Below are 19940 nucleotides of genomic sequence, written 5' to 3' on the forward strand. Positions count from 1 at the left end.
TCTGTAGGCACCCTTTGTGGCCTTGTATTTGACCACACTCCCCATTGCTTCACACTACCTCTATCCCCAGTGCTTGACATCTCCAAATCCCTCAAGCCATAGAGGTTGCCTACTAGCTATAGGTGGGCACAACCATGCACAAAATTTGATGCCATACCTCTAACAATCTAATGATCTAATAGTCCGATGCCATATCTCTAACAATCTAATGATCTTGACTCCCAGGTAAAGAAAGTAGCAAAGAGACTCGAAGAAAGAAGTTAAGTTTGAGAAGTCTTCGTATTGAAGAAGTGCACACATGCACATCTTTTGCCCATTGCCCATGCATATCACCTATATATTACGGGTATCATAATTTTTTTTAACTTCTCGCATCTCACGGCACACACAAAGACATGCATTTGCTACAGCTCACATCGTCAACTCCAATCCTCCAAGTACATCTCTAGATGGGGGGACTATGGTGAGGATGCAAGCCTGACCCATAGTACAATCTATCACCTGAAGTGAGATTGGGATATACTGTCATGTCAAGCTATGAAGATCCAGCCCACCATGTACCCATGTGAATCATTACATGGTGGCCATGGTGCTTATTCCGTCACTCATAGGGTATGGACCACTTTTGCCAACCACCTCATGTTGAAGGGTCCACACCACTTCCATGACTAATGGAGGCTTGGAATGAAGCACCTCTACATCGCCTATCACTTTCCATGCCACCCTCAATAAGTTGCCTACTACCATCAGGGCTACCTAAAGCTTCCCACCACTTTTCCCTACATCTGATTGTTGCAGATCGGTCTCAAACTATACCACTTAACCTCGGCCGCCACCTTCATGGTGTATCATGGACCATATATACCTTTTCATCATGACAGTAGCTTCACTGCTGATGAATTGGGTGACGTAAGGATGCGATCCACCATTAGAGGAAGGGGTTATGTTAACCACTCGATATGTTAACATGGTGTCACCATCCCAACTAATCGTAAGGCATTTTTCCATCTTACCCACTTAAACAGGCACTTATCCTTTGTAAGACAATGCGTGAATATATAAAGTGGCCTTACTGTCAAATAATAGGGAAAGTCTAGTAATAGAGGTAGACCATATTTAAGCTCAATCAGCCTAGTGTGAAAACTAATGCCATGTGTATTTAACTCACCCTTACGAAAAGAAACAGAAAGGATGCCTAGGAGAGCACAAAAATGCTGGAATGGGAGCGAATTGGGATCATAAAGGCATATTATTGTGAAAAATCTGACACACCATCATCTTTATTTGATGTAAGAGTTCCAATGTAATTAAATATGTATTTATAATTTCTTAAAAAAAAAAAAGAAAATGTTGTAACATATTCTTTACTCTCTTTGCCTATGATGTAGTGAAATATCAAAAATGAAAAAAGAGCAAGAGAAATAGGGTTTGGAAAATTTACAAATTCAAACAATCAAAGTAATGAGGTTTCAAGCATAGAACCAAAGAAAAAACCAAGTAGACCAAAGAAATTATCTAATGAAGATGCATTGTGTGATCAATCGAATGTCAACTTCACAGTTCTTGAGCTAAGTGTGACAATATCATTAGTAGGTGGTAGCGATATTAATGAAGCATTACTAAATAATCTGATTTTATCGCAAAAGAATGCCTTGCTAGTAGTGCTGATCGAAAAGAGGGGGTACATTTTTTCATCTTCACTATCAATCTTCACTATCAAATGGTAGTTAGAATTTATACAAAGTCAATTATTGTAGTCAAATAACTCATAAAGAAGTATCTTGGATGGGATAAGAAGAATCCTATTGGTGGATTTGTAATGTGTAGAGCTTTAAGGCAAAAAAGTATGCACATATTTCATGCTATGATAGGTTATTGTATGAAAGGTCTAGACAAGCCTCATTATAAAAAAGTGTCACATAATATTAGTGCAAAATATATTTCTATTGGAATAGAAATTTGCATGCAATATGGTGTGGATGATCTCAAGAACAAAGTTTGTCTCTCCAACAAACATTTTTGATAAAGCATTAATGTTTTGGAAGTTCTATTTAAAGCTTCCTTCAGGCAATAATTTCTGCACAACCATTTATAAAATGATCAAGACAATAAAGTACTACCCATCTTCTAATTTGATAACACCATATCAAGGAAGAGGAATGGAGCTACAAAAGGTTGGCGCTTTATGGAAAACAATGGTATATCCATCCATATAACAATGAAAGATATCTATGATATTTTTATTAACAAATAAAATTTTGATGCTTCACATCCAAGATTACATTGGTACATGAATAGATGGAAAAGTAATAATGAAGTTGATCATTTGAGGTATGCCTTTAATAAAGATGAAATAGTTGAGAATGTATATAAGACAAGTAAGCAAACAATTGAAATAATGAAGGAAGAGCAAACACATAGACTTGGTATAGAGATAGTGAAAGATAACAACATTACTATAGATAGTGATGGTGATGACAATGATTTGAGACGAACATCCACAAGCTAGAATATATTTCTTTGTGCAAATAAAAGAATACTGGTATTGTAATCACATGAAAGTGAAATAGATGACACTTTTAATATGTTTCTCTCAAATTTGAATCCATGGGAACTTTTCTCACCAAAAATAAGAAAATTGTATGGTTCTATTTTTGTCTTCCTCTTTCTAAATTGAGAGATGATTTTTTCTAAATTAAATTATAAGAGATAATCCACCTTAATATTACATTTCATTTTTTAAAAATGTATAACCTTTTCTCACTAACGTGGTGTTTTTGGAGCCAAACTTGGCTACCATGACTCTTATATTACTAACTATCCTCATGATAGATTGGTGACCCCTTATTCGTTGTGTTAGCTTAACACCTTATTCATTGTGTTAGCTTAATACCTTCCTTTTTGTGTTAGCTTCCGTTGTGTGTGTGTGTGTGTGCGCGCGCATGTGCGCGTGCCGTGCATGTAAATACATTTTAGTCTAGAAGCTTATATGTCATGGTAGCCAAACTGGGCTATCATGACACTTATAATACTAACTATCCTCATGATAGATTGGTAACAACTTATTCTTTGTGTTAGCTTAGCACCGTATTCTTTGCATTAGCTTAACACCTTATTTTTTATGTTAGCTTTTGTTGTTGGTATGTGTGTGTAAATGCATCTTATTCTAGAAACTTAGTGTATGTATGTAATTTTGTGTGCATGTGCATGTGTGTGTCTGTGTGTGCGCACACACGCTTATATACTCACTCATTCACACTCAAATTTTACACACACACATACAAATATGCAAATAGCTACATACATACAATAAGCTTAGCATCCATGCATTTATACACTCACACATATCCTTTTTTTACATAAATAGTACTATATACTCATGCACTCATACTCAAGTTTTAATACATTTTAAAAAAATTTAATCACATTGGTTTATTTATTAACATGTTCTCCTATTTTTTAATAACGCAATCTCAATCTCTCTCTCTCTCTCTCTCTCTCTCTCTCACACACACACACACACACACACACTCACATAATTGTGAATATATATATGAATGTATGTACATATGTACGTATGTATGCATGTATACACTTGAAATATAGCACTTTTATTTTTTTAAATACTCTCTCTCTCTCTCTCTCTCTCTCTCACACACACACACACACACTCATATAATTGTGAATATATATATGAATGTATGTACATATGTACGTATGTATGAATGTATACACTTGAAATATAACACTTTTATTTTTTTAAATATTCTCTCTCTCTCTCTCTCACACACACACACACACACACACTCATATAATTGTGAATATATATATGAATGTATGTACATATGTACGTATGTATGCATGTATACACTTGAAATATAACACTTATTTTTTAAAATATTCACTAATCTATTTATTTTTTATTCATTAGTCTATTTATTGAATTCTTTCCTATAAATAAGTTACATTTATTGAATTATTTTTTATTAATAAGTTACATTTTTACCTATATACATATAAAGAACATACATACATACATACATACATACATACATACATACATATATATATATATATATATATATATATATATATATCTATTTGTATGTATGTATGTATGCCCTACTCTACAACCTTTATGGCTTTTACACTCACACCTAGTTTGTCTACTACTCCTTGACTCAATGTATCTAGCTTCCGCACCTACTTGCTACTCCACGCTACACTCTCTTTCATAGAAAATGTGGTATACGAGCTGCGTTGTTTTCAACTTGCCCATAAAACTAGAATAAAACATTACAAAGATATAGTGCTTTGTCACCCTGGTCTTTCAAGCTGAAGCTGCCATTGTAAAAACTCCGAGGAGTTTTGAGATTGGCATAACCTCATACCTGACAATCTATGTAGCCCAGTGTCCAAGCAGATCATTATATGCATGATGCTTTTTTTTTGTTTTTGGTTTGTTTGTTTGTTTTGTGGGTGCATGTCTACAAATCTACCACAAGTATTACTTGAAAGCCATTTGAGAAGACTCCATTATTTTTTGTACGAATTGACTTGCCTACCTCAAAAAAATGGAGGGTTCAAGGACACCATTACCGTTGTGCACCTGGACAGCTAAGGCTTCTCACACATACCATGGGCAGTCTCACCTCTGGAGGCCATAAGCCTTGATCCAACAAGTTAACCAAGAGGAGATTTGCATGCTTCCATGAGACATGGGGAGGCATTGGTCGTGCTTGTAACAAATCTTCCAAACATGTTCTTGAGTGGGTAGACACAATGCTGTTAGTGCCCAGCATATCAGCCCCCTTGTGAAATAAAAGTAGCCAATTGGGGGGGGGGATGGGGAGGGGGTAGAGAGTAGAATTGGCACATGCATGATTGCAAAATAATTACATTCATACGGCATAGTTCAGACATGTAATTTAAGAAGCAAGGCTATTTCAGGCTATTTCCAAAGGCCATTTGGCTCCCTGCTAAAAAGACATGTACCCATCCTTGACGAATGGCTGTGTTTTCATTGACTAGTGTAGATTGAAGCGTCCAAGGTCCTCAAGGAACTCAAATGTAGCATCAAGATATGCTTCTGCAACCTGTCTAGTTCCCGATTCATTCACTACATCAGAAATGGCCTTTAATGCAGGTTTCTTGATGATTGCCTCTTCTGGGTTGTTGATTAGAAAGTTGTTAGCTTCCTCTGCAATCTCCAAAATGAGCTCAAATTTGTTCTCACTTTGGAGCTTGAGTTGCTCCACATCATAATTGATGTGCATGCCTTGCTCCCTTATTCTCCTTTCCTGACGTTCCAAATGAGGGTCCCAAAAATGTTCATTTCTCTGAGACTTTGGGTCTTCTTTTCTCTGAAACAAGAAATCACTGATAAGGAATCAGATGAAAAACAAGTAGAAGCACAGCATTGCAAAGGTTCACCTTTCAGTGTCTAAAAAATTTGATTTGTCGTAAAATTCTCACAGACATCATGGAGTACTACCTCTTGATCTCATATAGACCCTTGGTTTCTTCCATGGACAAAATGAAATCTGTGTGTGTGTGTGTGTGTGTGTGTGTGTGTGTGTGTGGAGCACACCTGTAACTCACACGTAACAACACCACCACCTACAACCCACTTCAACAAAAGGAAAGGTCAGACCGGGAATTGATGGATGCAATTAAATTAATGGAATCATATGTAGCAGAAACGGGACAAGCCCCATGCATGGCCGTGGTGGGTTCAACATTGTAGGGGAGTCTTTGCAGCAGCAAGAGTCCATCTGCCACTCAAAGGGGACTGACTCTCTGGAGGAGCAGAAAGAGAAAGCTACGGAAGATCAGCAAGGATCCCTAGGAAAAGAGCAGGAAGCATGCCTTGAGGTTATTCTGGACATGGATGGTTCGAGTTATGTTGTAGACCTAGTAGCAACAGGGCATAAAGCAACTTCAAGAGGTTAATGAAACACTCTCCAAAAATGGTTATTCTAGACATGGATGGTTCGTGACGCTAAAGCTGAAATCAAGTTGGAAAATGAAGGTCTATGGAGAGACTTGCAAGACACCCAGAAAATGGAAGTAGTCAAGAAACGAAATAGCCCAAACGAGATCATGGTGGCCATGCTTGAGGACAAGCAGAGGCAATCTCGTGCTCTCCACATTACGGGTAGGTAGCTATCCTCAAGAAGATGAGGTTAAATTGCGCACATACAGGGGTGGAATCATAGATGAATGGAGAGCAGGGAAGGACTTGCCCAAGGAGAGGCCCCTCCTTAAGTTTAGGGATGCCCCCTCATGACAGGAATAAATGAATAAGAAAGCAGCATTGAGAGGCACCAAAATTTCCATTCGAGATGACCTTACACCCTTGCAAGGGAGGCAGTGTGTTTACTGTGGCTTTGTGGATTTCTGCGAAGCGCTGGATACCGTACCTTGAGTGTCACATGCACTAAGGTGCTATGCGACACACTAGCTCATAACCAGTGATACATTTGTACATCAGTAGTACCTTTTAGGGATTTATTTGTCGATATGCTGTGACACCATTGTGAGCCCTAGTCTAGCGACATGCTAGGCACGAGCTACGTAGGTCACATCTGAAGCCTTAGGTGTCAGTATGTGTCACTTAACCTACTTGGAGAACAGAGCATTAGGTCATCCTAGTGCCAACAAGCATTGTAGAAGCATAAGACATCGTAGGCATAGGCTCAGCCAAAAGTGGGCTCCCATATGGGGTGCCCAAGAGCCACAAAGAGGTCAGCCATGAGCCCTTGGCACAGTTGGCCAGCATGGCCAAGCATGGGAGAGCAGCCTAGCAGCTCCAATTGGCCAGGAGTAGAGGCCACACGTGTGAAAGCGCTTGCATAAATGTTGTTTTCAGCATGTTGTGAGCATTAATGAATGGGCCGACAGCATGTAGACCAGGCGACTTGATGTAGGGGAGCATATATAAGCAGTCCCTCAGTCCCATTCATAAATTGTCTCATTCTTGCTTAGTTCAGCATTGAAACACAGCAGTTATCATATGTGCTTGAGTCTTCTGGCTTGTGCATACATCTCTACAGCAGAGCACCTCAGTGTGCTACAGTCCAAGGCAGCCAGAAGTTATCTTCACCGAAGTGGCTTCTAAGTTGTCTACAGACTGTATGATGGTTCAGCAGCCGACATTTGGTCTACCTCGTCCTTGTGTATGGCATTCCATAGTCAACCATCGTCAAGTTTGTTGGTAAAGTCTGCATTACGTGCCAAAGCTTGAGGCTTCATGATGTGCGAGGCCTTCTCTAACACTGGCTCCACCCATGGAAGCTTTGCAACATCCTCCATCATCAAATCAAGAGAGTAGGAGGCACAAGGAGTCCATGCAATGGTGGGATAACACACTCCACAAACTCAGTAATGACTTGGACTACATCGTGTGACCCAATCTCCTCAATAGCTTGCCGAATGTGCCCATATATCCACTCACCCGTGATACGCAAACCAAGGGTCGAGGCGTCAACAACACACACTAATGTTGTGCTGGCACAAGAAGAGACCAAGACATTGGTCATGTGCTGGAGTGCATGATAAACAAAGACTCATGAGCCATGAGCCATGGGTCACAACCCACAAGTAATGGGAAATGCACAATGCCACAATGCAATGTGTGTGCAAACTGCACATTGATTCATTGTATGTAATATATATGCCTAGATGAATCCAAGAACATGCCCAAATTCACCTTTAGGAATGTGCATGTTATATACTCATGGTAGTCAACCCACAAGACTATATAACTATCAACTCCATTATGCATAGTATAGACTAGATACTACGACATCCCCACTAATGTCATCAGTGCCCAATAGTGGGTGTAGAACTCTGTATTAAGATATGCTCTCACACACGCACTCCACACACACACACACACACACACAAACACACACATAAGAGCATATAATCACACAAAGCCCTTCGTACTGAGTTTCTGTCAAACCTCTGGAGATGCAGGGCAGACTCAGCCATAATGAAGCCTAGCACTAAGGGAAGTAGCAAATAGAAAGAATTATATACCTAGATGAATCCAAGAACATGTCCAAATTCACCTTTTAGGAACGTGCATGTTATATACTCATGGTAGTCAACCCACAAGACTATATAACTATCAACTCCATTATGCATAGTATGGACTAGATACTACGACATCCCCACTAACGTCATCAATGCCTAATAGTGGGTGTAGAACACTGTATCAAGATATGCTCTCACACACGCACTCCACACACACACACACACACACACACACACACACACACACACATAAGAGCATATATTCACACAAAGCCCATCGTACTGAGTTTCTGTCAAACCTCCGGAGCCATAATGAAGCCTAGCACTAAGGGAAGTAGCAAATAGAAAGAATTAGTACAACGAATAAGTAGTTGATAGGGCAAATGCACCACTAAAGATAGAAAGAGTAAGCAAATAGAAAGAATTAGTACATCAAATAAGTAGTTGATAGGGCAAATGCACCGCTAAAGATAGAAAGAATAAGCACAATATCAACTGGCCGCAACTTGGACGAAAACTTCACAATGTGAAATTTGCATGTCCACTAATACGACTGAATTCTATACCTAGATGAATCCAAGAACATGCCCAAATTCACCTTTTAGGAATGTGCATGTTATATACTCATGGTAGTCAACCCACACGACTATATAACTATCAACTCCATTATGCATAGTATAGACTAGATACTACGACATCCCCACTAACGTCATCAGTGCCCAATAGTGGGTGCAGAACTCTGTATTAAGATATGCTCTCACACACGTACTCCACACACACACACACACACACACACACACAAGAGCATATATTCACACAAAGCCCTTCGTATTGAGTTTCTGTCAAACCTCCGGAGATACAAGGCAGACTCAGCCATAATGAAGCCTAGCACTAAGGGGGGTAGCAAATAAGTACATCAAATAAGTGGTTGATAGGGTAAATGCACCGCTAAAGCTAGAAAGAATAAGCACAATATCAACTGGCCGCAACTCGGACGAAAACTTCACAATGTGAAATTTGCATGTCCGCTAATACGGCTGAATTATATACCTAGATGAATCCAAGAACATGCCCAAATTCACCTTTTAGGAACGTGCATGTTTCATGGTAGTCAACCCACAAGACTATATAACTATCAACTCCATTATACATAGTATAGACTAGATACTACGACATCCCCACTAACGTCATCAGTGCCCAATAGTGGGTGTAGAACTCTCTATTAAGATATGCTCTCACACACGCACTCCACACACACACACACACACACACACACACACACACACACACAAGAGCATATATTCACACAAAGCCCTTTGTTTTGAGTTTCTGTCAAACCTCAAATCTATATGTTGTAACATAAATTTAAGTAGATCAAAGAAAAAAAGTAGGAAATTGGAGAGTTACTATTCCTCCATCCATCGGAAACGATAAGAGCATCCATACCACTACTAACATGCTCTCAATCCCCTGAACTCATTTTTTATTTGGTTGACTTGATTTGTCAGGTGTGTAGTCCTAAAAGACTCAGAGTTGACGGCCTTTAAGCCAAAAGCTCCTGCCATGACTGGCATACTAATGCATTATAAAATTTGTGGTAAGTTGATAAAGAACTGATGCTCGGCGAATTGTGCCTCTTGCTTTAGCTTTGGGACATAATGTGATGCAAGAGTGCTTCGATTAAGAACCCCGTAAACCCGCACACGTGATACATCCTAGCGTCCCATACCACCAGAACATACCCCATATGCATCTTACAAATCCATCACTCCTCAGCTTGCAAGTCTTCCGAAAGATTACCAAAGGTTGCTAACAATCTCTTTCGGCATACAAACTGAACCTTCTTGGGAGAATAATATCGGCAAAATCTTGCTTTGAATCTTTGCCAATTCAGATCGGTCATTCCTGAGAATTGTGTAATGATCTTCTCCTTCCCACTGAGTGTTGCAGCAGAGCGTGAGTGGAGTCCAGAGTCTGTCTCCTCCACTATTCATGGCTAGGTGAAAGAGCTCTCATCACCTGGAAGACTTGCACCTCACCAACATTGTCACTCACTTTTGGTCCTTGGCCCGCATGGAGCTTGGAGGATCAGGCCATGCAGACCATGATGGCGAGCTCGAGAGTTCAGATTGGAGGCGATCCTCTTCGTCTACCTTCATGTATCACTCACGGTCCCCCCTCCTACAGATACCTCTACCGTGATAGTTGAAGCCTAGTATATGCAACACCAAGACAGACTGACTCCTCGCCGCGAGCAGCTCAGACAGTTCTCACCCCACTAGACCCCTTTGATGCAGATGGTCTCTTGGAACATTCAGGGATCGGGATGCCTATAGTGCCGCTCTAGGTGGGGAGTCCTTTGTGAGGTGCTACAGACATAGTTACCGCGGAACGGCGTTCCGCCTTCCTGGAACGCCGGAACGCCGCTCCGAAGCGCAAGGCGTGCCCGGAACGTGGAAACGGGAGCCGGAACGGACCAGTTGCCGGGGAGCGTGGCGGAACGCGTGTCGGAACGCCGGAACGCTAGGGCGGAACGCACGTTCCGGGCGTTCCGAAAAAAGTGTACTTTCGCTAGTCGCCGGCGGCCTTTTTTTCCCAGCGTACGGCGGTTTTTCGCTTGCTTCGTTGGCTGCACCTGCTTCGTTGGCTGCGCCTGCAACGTTGGCTGCTCTCCATACCACTCCACGCTGCCCCCTTGGCTGCCCCGGCCCCCCTTGGCTGCCCCACAGCCTACAGGCACACTCTCCATTCCACCTTCCTCTTGGCTGCCGGGCCTGCAGGCTACCCCACACTCTCCCTACCTTCACTCTTGAGCCTTGGCTGCCCCAGACTGCACAGTGCACACTTGTCACTCTCCCTACCTCCTCTTGGCCCCTTCTTTTGCTCGGGTGGCACTCGTGACTCGAGTCTTGAGCACTCAACAGGTAAGATTTAAAATTTACGCAATGAACATTGGATTTTGGAGATTCTAGTTTGCTGCATTTTTTTCCACTTTGTGGACACTTTACTTATGTCTCATGCAAGAGCATTTTGCATGTTTTTTTAATTTTCAGCCATTTATCAATTTCAATGGCACCTCCTCGTGGCATAGATGCAGAAAACAGATCCCCTTGGTGGAATGAGGTGGATCTTGTGTCCAGATATGATAGTGCAAGAGGAGGAGGGTCACGCAAGTGGAAGTGCCACTTTTGTGGATCCATTAAGACTGGAGGCACGGATCGTGTGCGAGCCCATTTGTTGGGGGTTAGAGTGTCATGGCCCTGTGAAAATGGAGCAGGACAAGTGTGGGCATGGTGGTTGCAGGGTCAGAATATTTTATGATTCACATGGGGGGTGCCCGGACAGAGTTTAAGATGTGTGGACATCCCTAGGTGTGAAGGGGGGAACTAGAAACATTAAGTTTTAATGTTTATTGGAGTTTGCCCCTAGGCCTTAGTGGCCCTAGGAACTTATTAAAGTTGGGGCCCTAGGGATTAATTTGGGGAGGAGTTTTCTCTCTCTTCTCTCTTCCCTTTTTGGGGAATCGTGTAGCAAAAGAGGAGTTTCCTTCATGCGCATGAGAAGAAGCGTGGAAAAGCTCAAGAGGAGGAAGGCGGCTGTTTTTCTGTGTGCTGCTGCTGATTTTCTGAGTGTAGATCAGCCGTACAGCACTGTACGGCCAGATCTGTGTAAGCACTCTCTTTCTCTCTCTAGTACAGGCGGCGGGTCTTCTTCTCTCTGCTGGATTCTCTGCGCACAGGGTCTGGACAGACTGTACCAGCCGGTACAACAGCCAGTACAACACTGTACGGCTGCCGTACAGTGTACGGACAGCCAGGTACAACAAGTACAGTTGCTGCAGGCTGCTGCAGGTGGTGCAAACAGGTGCTGGATAGACTGTTTACTCTGATTCAGGCAGGTACAAGAGTGGACAGCCGGCTGTTTGTGCAAGTACAACTCTTGGCACGTATCCCAAGGCGGTACAGATGGGTACTGTGCTGATTTTTAGATCTGTACTTTCAAGGACAGCATAGGAGTGAGCATCAGGAGGAGGATACAGGCAAGTGCAAGCACACGTGTGAAGCAGGGTTGTGGATTCAAGTGCCTGCAAGCACAGATTGGTGCTGTTGCTTCCTCCAGTGTTGTTTCACGAGCTAAACTTGGTAAGCTCTGTTTCTGTTCATCTATCTCTCTTTCTATTGCTTGATGTCTGTTGCAGATATGTGTTATCTGGCCCCTTGTGAGAGGAGGGGTATGGCAGATTGACAAGGGATTAAGACAGAGATTGGACAGCACATGTGTGATTGAGCTGAGAAGATGTATCATGTTTCGTACAGGTGGCTGCAGGTTGAGTACTGTTGCAGGCGGCGCATCACCAGGATACAAGCGGTGCATAGAAAGCTAGGCCATGTGTGTGCTTTTTGGAGGACGCCGTGTTTCTACAGAAAGGAGGGGCTGGTTTTTCATGAACATAGACATCATGTCGATGGCGTTCATCAGATGGAACTTTCAGCCTTTCTATGCTTTGATTCAGGACTGTTTTGGGACAGTTTATGGGCTGTTTTTGTTTGGTCGCAAATTCAGCCATGTGCTTGGGTTTTTGGCTGCAAGTACAGGTCATGTGGTTATGTTTCTTGGCATGGGAGTGAAGCAAGCTCGCATGGCTGCGTGCTCATGGAGCAGATTGTTTTCTCTTGCTAGAAAGGATCAGTGGGAACTACAGCTATGGGCATCTCTATGTTGCCAGATGTTTCATGAGGGAACAGGTAACTAGATGTGTGCCGTTGTTGGCGAGGAAACATGTTTTTGGGTTTCTCCAGGAGATAGGTCACATGCAGGCAGAAGGTACAGGAGTGGACACATGTTTGGTACAGCCTTGCTACTGACAAGACAGGGGTCAGGGAATCCATGACAGAGATGGATGGTACCCTTGGAAGGTAGAGAGGGTTTGTACAGGTGTGTCAACTGTATGGTATGCTGTGCTGTGATGCGAGTACTCTTTTGAGAGACAGTTTGGGAGTCTGTGTTGTGATGCAGAAGCACTGGATGGTCAGGGACCAGGGTGTGATGCTGTTCATAGTGTGAGAGGCTATGGATGGATGTGGCAGCCTTGATCATGGGAGAAAGCTTCTGTATGCAGACTCAATGTGAAGGATCTTTTGATATGAACAATGGCTGGACTTGTTTGTGGATGCCGTGTGGACAAGAAGCTAGATGCAGGTTCTTTGCAGGCTTCAGGAGTTCTACTGGGACGGCTGAATTACCAGCCTTATATTGAGGACGCTTGCCATCTTTCAAGAGGGGGGTATGTCATGGCCCTGTGAAAATGGAGCAGGACAAGTGTGGGCATGGTGGTTGCAGGGTCAGAATATTTTATGATTCACATGGGGGGTGCCCGGACAGAGTTTAAGATGTGTGGACATCCCTAGGTGTGAAGGGGGGAACTAGAAACATTAAGTTTTAATGTTTATTGGAGTTTGCCCCTAGGCCTTAGTGGCCCTAGGAACTTATTAAAGTTGGGGCCCTAGGGATTAATTTGGGGAGGAGTTTTCTCTCTCTTCTCTCTCTCTCTTCCCTTTTTGGGGAATCGTGTAGCAAAAGAGGAGTTTCCTTCATGCGCATGAGAAGAAGCGTGGAAAAGCTCAAGAGGAGGAAGGCGGCTGTTTTTCTGTGTGCTGCTGCTGATTTTCTGAGTGTAGATCAGCCGTACAGCACTGTACGGCCAGATCTGTGTAAGCACTCTCTTTCTCTCTCTAGTACAGGCGGCAGGTCTTCTTCTCTCTGCTGGATTCTCTGCGCACAGGGTCTGGACAGACTGTACCAGCAGGTACAACAGCCAGTACAACACTGTACGGCTGCCGTACAGTGTACGGACAGCCAGGTACAGCAAGTACAGTTGCTGCAGGCTGCTGCAGGTGGTGCAAACAGGTGCTGGACAGACTGTTTACTCTGATTCAGGCAGGTACAAGAGTGGACAGCCGGCTGTTTGTGCAAGTACAACTCCTGGCACGTATCCCGAGGCGGTACAGACGGGTACTGTGCTGATTTTTAGATCTGTACTTTCAAGGACAGCATAGGAGTGAGCATCAGGAGGAGGATACAGGCAAGTGCAAGCACACGTGTGAAGCAGGGTTGTGGATTCAAGTGCCTGCAAGCACAGATTGGTGCTGTTGCTTCCTCCAGTGTTGTTTCACGAGCTGAACTTGGTAAGCTCTGTTTCTGTTCATCTATCTCTCTTTCTATTGCTTGATGTTTGTTGCAGATATGTGTTATCTGGCCCCTTGTGAGAGGAGGGGTATGGCAGATTGACAAGGGATTAAGACAGAGATTGGACAGCACATGTGTGATTGAGCTGAGAAGATGTATCATGCACTTGAGTTATGCCAGATGTATGCCCATGGCTGGCCTGCTTAGTGATCTTGGTTGATCAGAGGGAGGCACAGTGTGTTGTTTGAAGACACAGATCTGTGTGCATAGATCCTCTGTGCTGAGAAGGATTTGTGGGCCGTCAGATTGGACTTACAGGTGTAAACTCTTGGCTGATCTTTGTGTCGTACTCAGCCATTCATATTATTTTAATTGAATAAAGAAATACCGCAAGGGGCGCCAAGCTTTGGGGCCAACAGGTGTCGCTGTGTTTTCAGATTTGGGCACTCTAGCTCCAATCTGTGTTTTGTTTCTCATCTAGACTACAAGTGGACGGGTGATTGCTCCTACCGCACTCTGGTTTTCTATCAGAGGCCGGTTTCATAGAGGCAAAGGCATTTCTGTTTGCCCTACAGTGTCAAGAGCAGATATCATACGATTGCAGGCACTTGCAGATAGACTTGATGCAGCAGGGAGTCGACCCTCTGTTCTTGATCCTCGAGGTACATCATCATCAGCTACACCTGCAGGCGTGGCATCTTCAGCGAGTGAATCTACTCCATTATTTGGGGCTGCTCCACAGCCATCCGCACATGGAACAAATGCTTCCCAGACCCAGGCTTCACGAGGTCCAGTGCAGGCTAGTCTTGTGGCATCATGGCACCCTGGGAGGAGGGCACAAGTAGATGCATCAGTGGCACGGTTTTTTTATGCTGCAGATGTTCCTTTGGTAAAGGCTCGCAACCCATACTTTGCAGATATGGTGAAGGAGATTGCTTCTTTCGGACCTGGCTATGCTCCACCTTCATCCGAGGCATTGCGCACTACACTTCTAGCCACAGAGAGGACGGCCATAGAGGATGCCTTGGGACCCATTCAGGATGTATGGCGTAGATGTGGCGTCACTATCATGGGTGATGGTTGGAGTGACACCAGGAGCCGCTCCATTCAAGGTATCCTTGCCTACTCCAGAGGATGTAGCTTTTTTATTAAAGCTATTGACAATTCAGAGGCGGGCAAAACTGCAGAGAGATTGGCAAATATTTGGAGTGAAGCCATTGAGTACGTGGGTCCCAATAATGTCATCCAGTTTGTTTCTGATGGAGAGGACTCAAACAGGGCAGCAGGGAGGATCATTGAGGATAGGTACCCACATATTTGCTTCACTCCTTGCATGTCACATGGGCTCAACAATCTCCTCAAAGATATTGGTAAGATGCAGTGGGTGGAGCCTTCTATTGAAATGGGCAATCCCATTGTTTCATTTATCACTCGCCACCACTACATTTTGGCTGTATATCGACAGAGATCCCCAAAGGATCTCTTAAAGTATTCAGATACACGCTTTGCATATAATTTCCTTATGCTAAAGCGTCTTTTTGAAGTGAAGAATCATTTGAGGCAGCTTGTAGTTTGTGAGGAGTGGGATGCATGGCGAGAGCGTACCTCAGTGGCAGGTATTCGATGCAGGTCCATTGTTCTTGATGACACTTTTTGGGACACTGTTGAGGTATTGTTGCAGGTTGTGCGGCCAATCATTCTTATGTTGAGGCTTCTTGATGGAGATGAGCCTTGCATTGGCAAGGTGTATGAGGGGATGGACACGATGATTGAGAGAATCCTATCTCTACAGACTTTGGATGGGGGTAGGAGACAGGAGCTATCTCGTCTTGCGACAAGCAGGTGGACAGAGTATCACTCTGCATTAGAGGCTGCTGCATTTGTGGTGGATCCAGAATTTCAAGGCAAAGGACAAGAGACAAATGCAGAGGTTGTGCAGGGTTGGGAGGATATCTTGAGGAAGCTTGTACCCAGTGCAGATGATAGGAGGAGGGTTCGTGAAGACCTTTCCTTCTATCGACAAAAGAGAGGCCTCTTCGCTTTGCAGGATGCACAGAATGATAGGTTCAAGATATCCAGTGCACGGTGGTGGGAGGATTATGGGGCAGATACACCATTGCTGCAAAGATTGGCCATTCGAGTGCTTAGCCAGGGTGCTAGCTCCTCGCCATGTGAGCGCTTATGGAGCAGTTTTGGAAACATTGCAAGCAAGAAGAGGAACAGGCTTGGTGTCCAGAAGGCAAATGACCTTGTATTTGTTAATGCAAACTTGCGTTTGCTTAACAAGTTCAGGGCTGAGTGTACTCCAGAGCCATTTATTGGATTTTGCCTTGATCTTGATGACAATGATGGTGAGGATCAGCCAAAGGGAGAGGATGATGTGGGGCAGCATGAGGATGAGCAGACTGAGGGACAGCCTGGACAGGAGGATGAGATCCCACTTGCTGATGACTAGTCTTTGACTCACCAGTTACCTTGGCCCTTGAGGCTAGTTTTGTACTTGTCATGCGATGTACTTTCTTTTTCAGTTTCTATATATCCAGATTCCACATGCGATGTACTTTCTTTTCAGTTTCTATTTGGAGTCTGGACTCTTCAAATTTTTAATGTTTAAGACTTTAAAGTTTAATCTTGGATATTTTAAATGTTTTGTCATTTTAGTCCTAAATGCCGACATGTCATATGACGTGGCGTTCCGCGATGTTCCCGATCCGCTCCCGTTCCCGTTCCCGCTCCTGTTCCAGCATCTGACGTTCCCGGAACGTTCCCGTTCCGTGGTAACTATGGCTACAGAGAGCCTTAGTGGGAGGCTCTATCGACATTCTCTTTCTTAGGAGCATCACTCGTAAGCTGGTTGTACCCGCAAATTTGCAGAGCAGGAACCACTCTTTTTGGTCACACAACTTCGACCCGTCTGGGATCCAGGGCACAATACATATCTCAGTTAGCCAGGAGGTTCTTCAAGTGGTGGTGGACTCCGGCGCCATAGTCCCTAGTCTCCACCGGGAGGGCACAGTGGGGTGATTATCAGGCTTGGGGAGAACCAAGTGGGCCTCCTCAGCATATATGCCCCTAACTCCATGGCAAGTCGAGCAAACTTCTAGACTGATATTTGGTGTATGTGGGGTGACTAATATGTGCCAGAGACTACAAAGGATAGACTAGGTGGTAGCCAAGATACCGTCTTTGGAGCCAAGTTACAGTTTTTGGTGCCCCACGACCTTAATTGGGCACCTTCCATGTGATGTCTGCTCACTCATAGTCCAACTTGCCCATAAGCTGTGTCCCAAAACACAATGCACGTGCCTTACGGCCCTGCATGCCCTTTTACAAACACCACACCCTAGTCTTTCTTGCTGCCCGTGTCCTTGGTAATCAACCTTGCATCCATCTTAATGGTTCTATACACAGCTTGACTTTGTCGGCACCCAGCTCTTGGCCTCATAAGCTGCTTGGACCTTTGTATAATAATCCAAGTGAATTATAAGTTACATTGTAACTATTTGGCCCTCCTAGCTCTATTTCACATGATGAAACCCATGCCCGGAGTCCGGACACTAGACATGTGGAAGAAGACATGGGGACAAGGTCCATAAGGTTTGATTAAGAAAAAGCACCATTCTTGGTCAAAAAGCAAGAAAAAGCAAAAAGTCAAACAGGGTTGACAGCGAGCCAAGGGCACCATTGGAAAGAGGAGATTGAGCCGGACGAAAAAGCTAAAAGCCGCTTTTTCAAAAAGCACCTCTAGGGCCAAAAAGCAAGGCCCTGAAGTTAGAGAAGCAAAAGAAGAACTATTGACTAAAGTTGAGTAATATTTTACTATTAAAAAGAACAAAAACAAAGTAAAAGGCAAAAGCAAAGCAAAAGCATCATTTTTTGGCAAAAAGCAAGGCTTTCCCAAGTATAAAAGAAGCATGAGCCTCTCTTGAGCATCAAGTGGAAGAAGAACCTCTTCATCGCGTTGCCATCTTCATTGAAGCATGGAGATCATCTACTTAATCATGAACCAAATCATCATTCATGGAGTTTTTCATTTCTGCCTGCTGATTCAGAGCGCCTCCATCAATTGCTGTGCCACGCCATCACCTGTTCGTAGAACTGTACGGATCCATACAACCGTGCGGAACTGTTCGGACTGAAAATTTCAAAAACCCTAAAAACTATTGTTTGGAGGTTTTTATCGCCCGAAAACCATTAAAACAGGTTTTATATCAATTTTCTTGCCATAAAGAGTTTTTCCATGGTTTTCTTCATCGACAAGACTGTAGGAGTCGTGGAAATTACTCATGGGATGAGCGAGTGATTCTTGGGACTAGAACTTGGTTGGAACTTGGACAAAAGCTTAGACTTGGAACTTGGACTAAAGCTTGGACTTGGAACTTGGACTAGAACTTGGATTGGAACTTGGACTAGAACTTTGAATTGGATTTGGATTTGAGGTTTGCATTTAGATTCATTGGATTTGGACCTCGACTTGGGCTTAGACTTGGATTTGGATTTGGACACCGAATTTGGATTAGGATTCATTGGACTTGGATTTGGATATTGAATCTGGTACTAGCCCAACGAGAGATACTTGTGGGTCATAAAAGTGGTGTGCTCAGCGTTAGAGATCTCGTGCCTCGACACCGACTTCGACTTTAGGATTCTACATCGACATATTGGTTTGCTTTTGTACTCATTGATTGTATTGATCTTGGCCAGCATGCCTGTGGATTGTTCTTGAATAAATTCCTGAAAGGAGGCGGGACCTGTTTCCCGATTAGTGTGGTGTATTGTGCAAGATCCCTATTCCCTTCTCTCTCTCCCCTCTCTCTCTATCATTATCTTTTGGATATGTGGTTGAGTCTGTCACAGCACGCCCCATTGGACTTACAGTGGTATCAGAGCAGGATTTCTCTTGAAGAAATTTTCTTCGGGTGATCGAGCCATGTCAAGAGGAGCATAGGGAAACCAAGGGCCTAATGAAGGGAACAACTATGAGCCCACTCCAGGACTTCAGGATGGGAACCAACGTCATCAGAAGAGTACGATGACTTTCAGCAGTTCAGGTGATTTCTCAGAGACGAAGAAGTCCTTGCTTGGAGAACCACGAGGGAACTCGACCACAGAAGGGCTCAAATGTTTGAAGAATTCATAAGGCAAAGAGCCACCGAGCTGAAGGAGTTCAAGCTGCCAAAGCCTATCTTCGTGCCAAAGGGGTCACCGTTTTGGAAGGATTTAGAGCCACCATTTTGGAGGGATTATTAGATTGACATCATGCATCGTCAAGAGGTTTGCACGTGGGAGCTCGATCGGATGCGGAGTTCGTATGCTGGAGCGCGGACGGCGGGTGCATCTGGGGTCTAGGGGTGAGGGGACCCAAGTCGGAGCACTTGGGCGGCCAGTAGGCGTTAAAGCCCAAGCATGGAGGAGAAAACAATGACACAAGCATGGAGGCGTGCATAGCTGTCAAACCAAAGCTAAGCATGGGCTAGTGCATAGGTAGGCGAGCGCATAGCCAGCTCGTAGACAACAACGCATAGCTAGGGTGTACACTGTACACAATAGCACATAGCTAGGGTGTACACAACAGGCTCAAGGCGGGGCGGCGTGGGGACTCGCCTAGACAGGCTGATTGTAAGGCTTGTGCTGTTGGGAATAGCAAAAGGCCTGGCCACAAGGTATAAAGGAGGCTGCACAAGGCCATGTACTGAACATTAGTCAGGAGGCCA

General features: G+C 43.9%; 1 protein-coding gene across 6 annotated transcripts in view; it reads right to left on the bottom strand.

Annotated features, from left to right (window-relative positions):
- Nucleotides 1–4881: 4881 nt before the first annotated feature.
- Nucleotides 4882–19940, bottom strand: part of LOC147609921 (protein PLASTID TRANSCRIPTIONALLY ACTIVE 7-like) — a 29338-nt gene continuing 14279 nt past the window's right edge. For 4 of the 6 annotated variants that reach the window (XM_086786696.1, XM_086786699.1, XM_086786700.1 and 1 more), the window contains 2 exons: nucleotides 5591–5629; nucleotides 4882–5363 (listed from right to left, as the gene is read on the bottom strand). In XM_086786696.1, the coding sequence (XP_086642822.1) occupies nucleotides 5028–5363; nucleotides 5591–5629 (375 nt within the window). In that variant the 3' untranslated portion in view covers nucleotides 4882–5027. The remainder of the gene's footprint in view (nucleotides 5364–5590; nucleotides 5630–19940) is intronic. The other 2 variants (XM_086786697.1, XM_086786701.1) reach the window with 2 other exon arrangements.

This window comes from Cibotium barometz, chromosome 50 (genome assembly GCF_041138505.1).
Source record: "Cibotium barometz isolate CiBa-2024 chromosome 50, ASM4113850v1, whole genome shotgun sequence".
Lineage (NCBI taxonomy): Eukaryota > Viridiplantae > Streptophyta > Polypodiopsida > Cyatheales > Cibotiaceae > Cibotium > Cibotium barometz.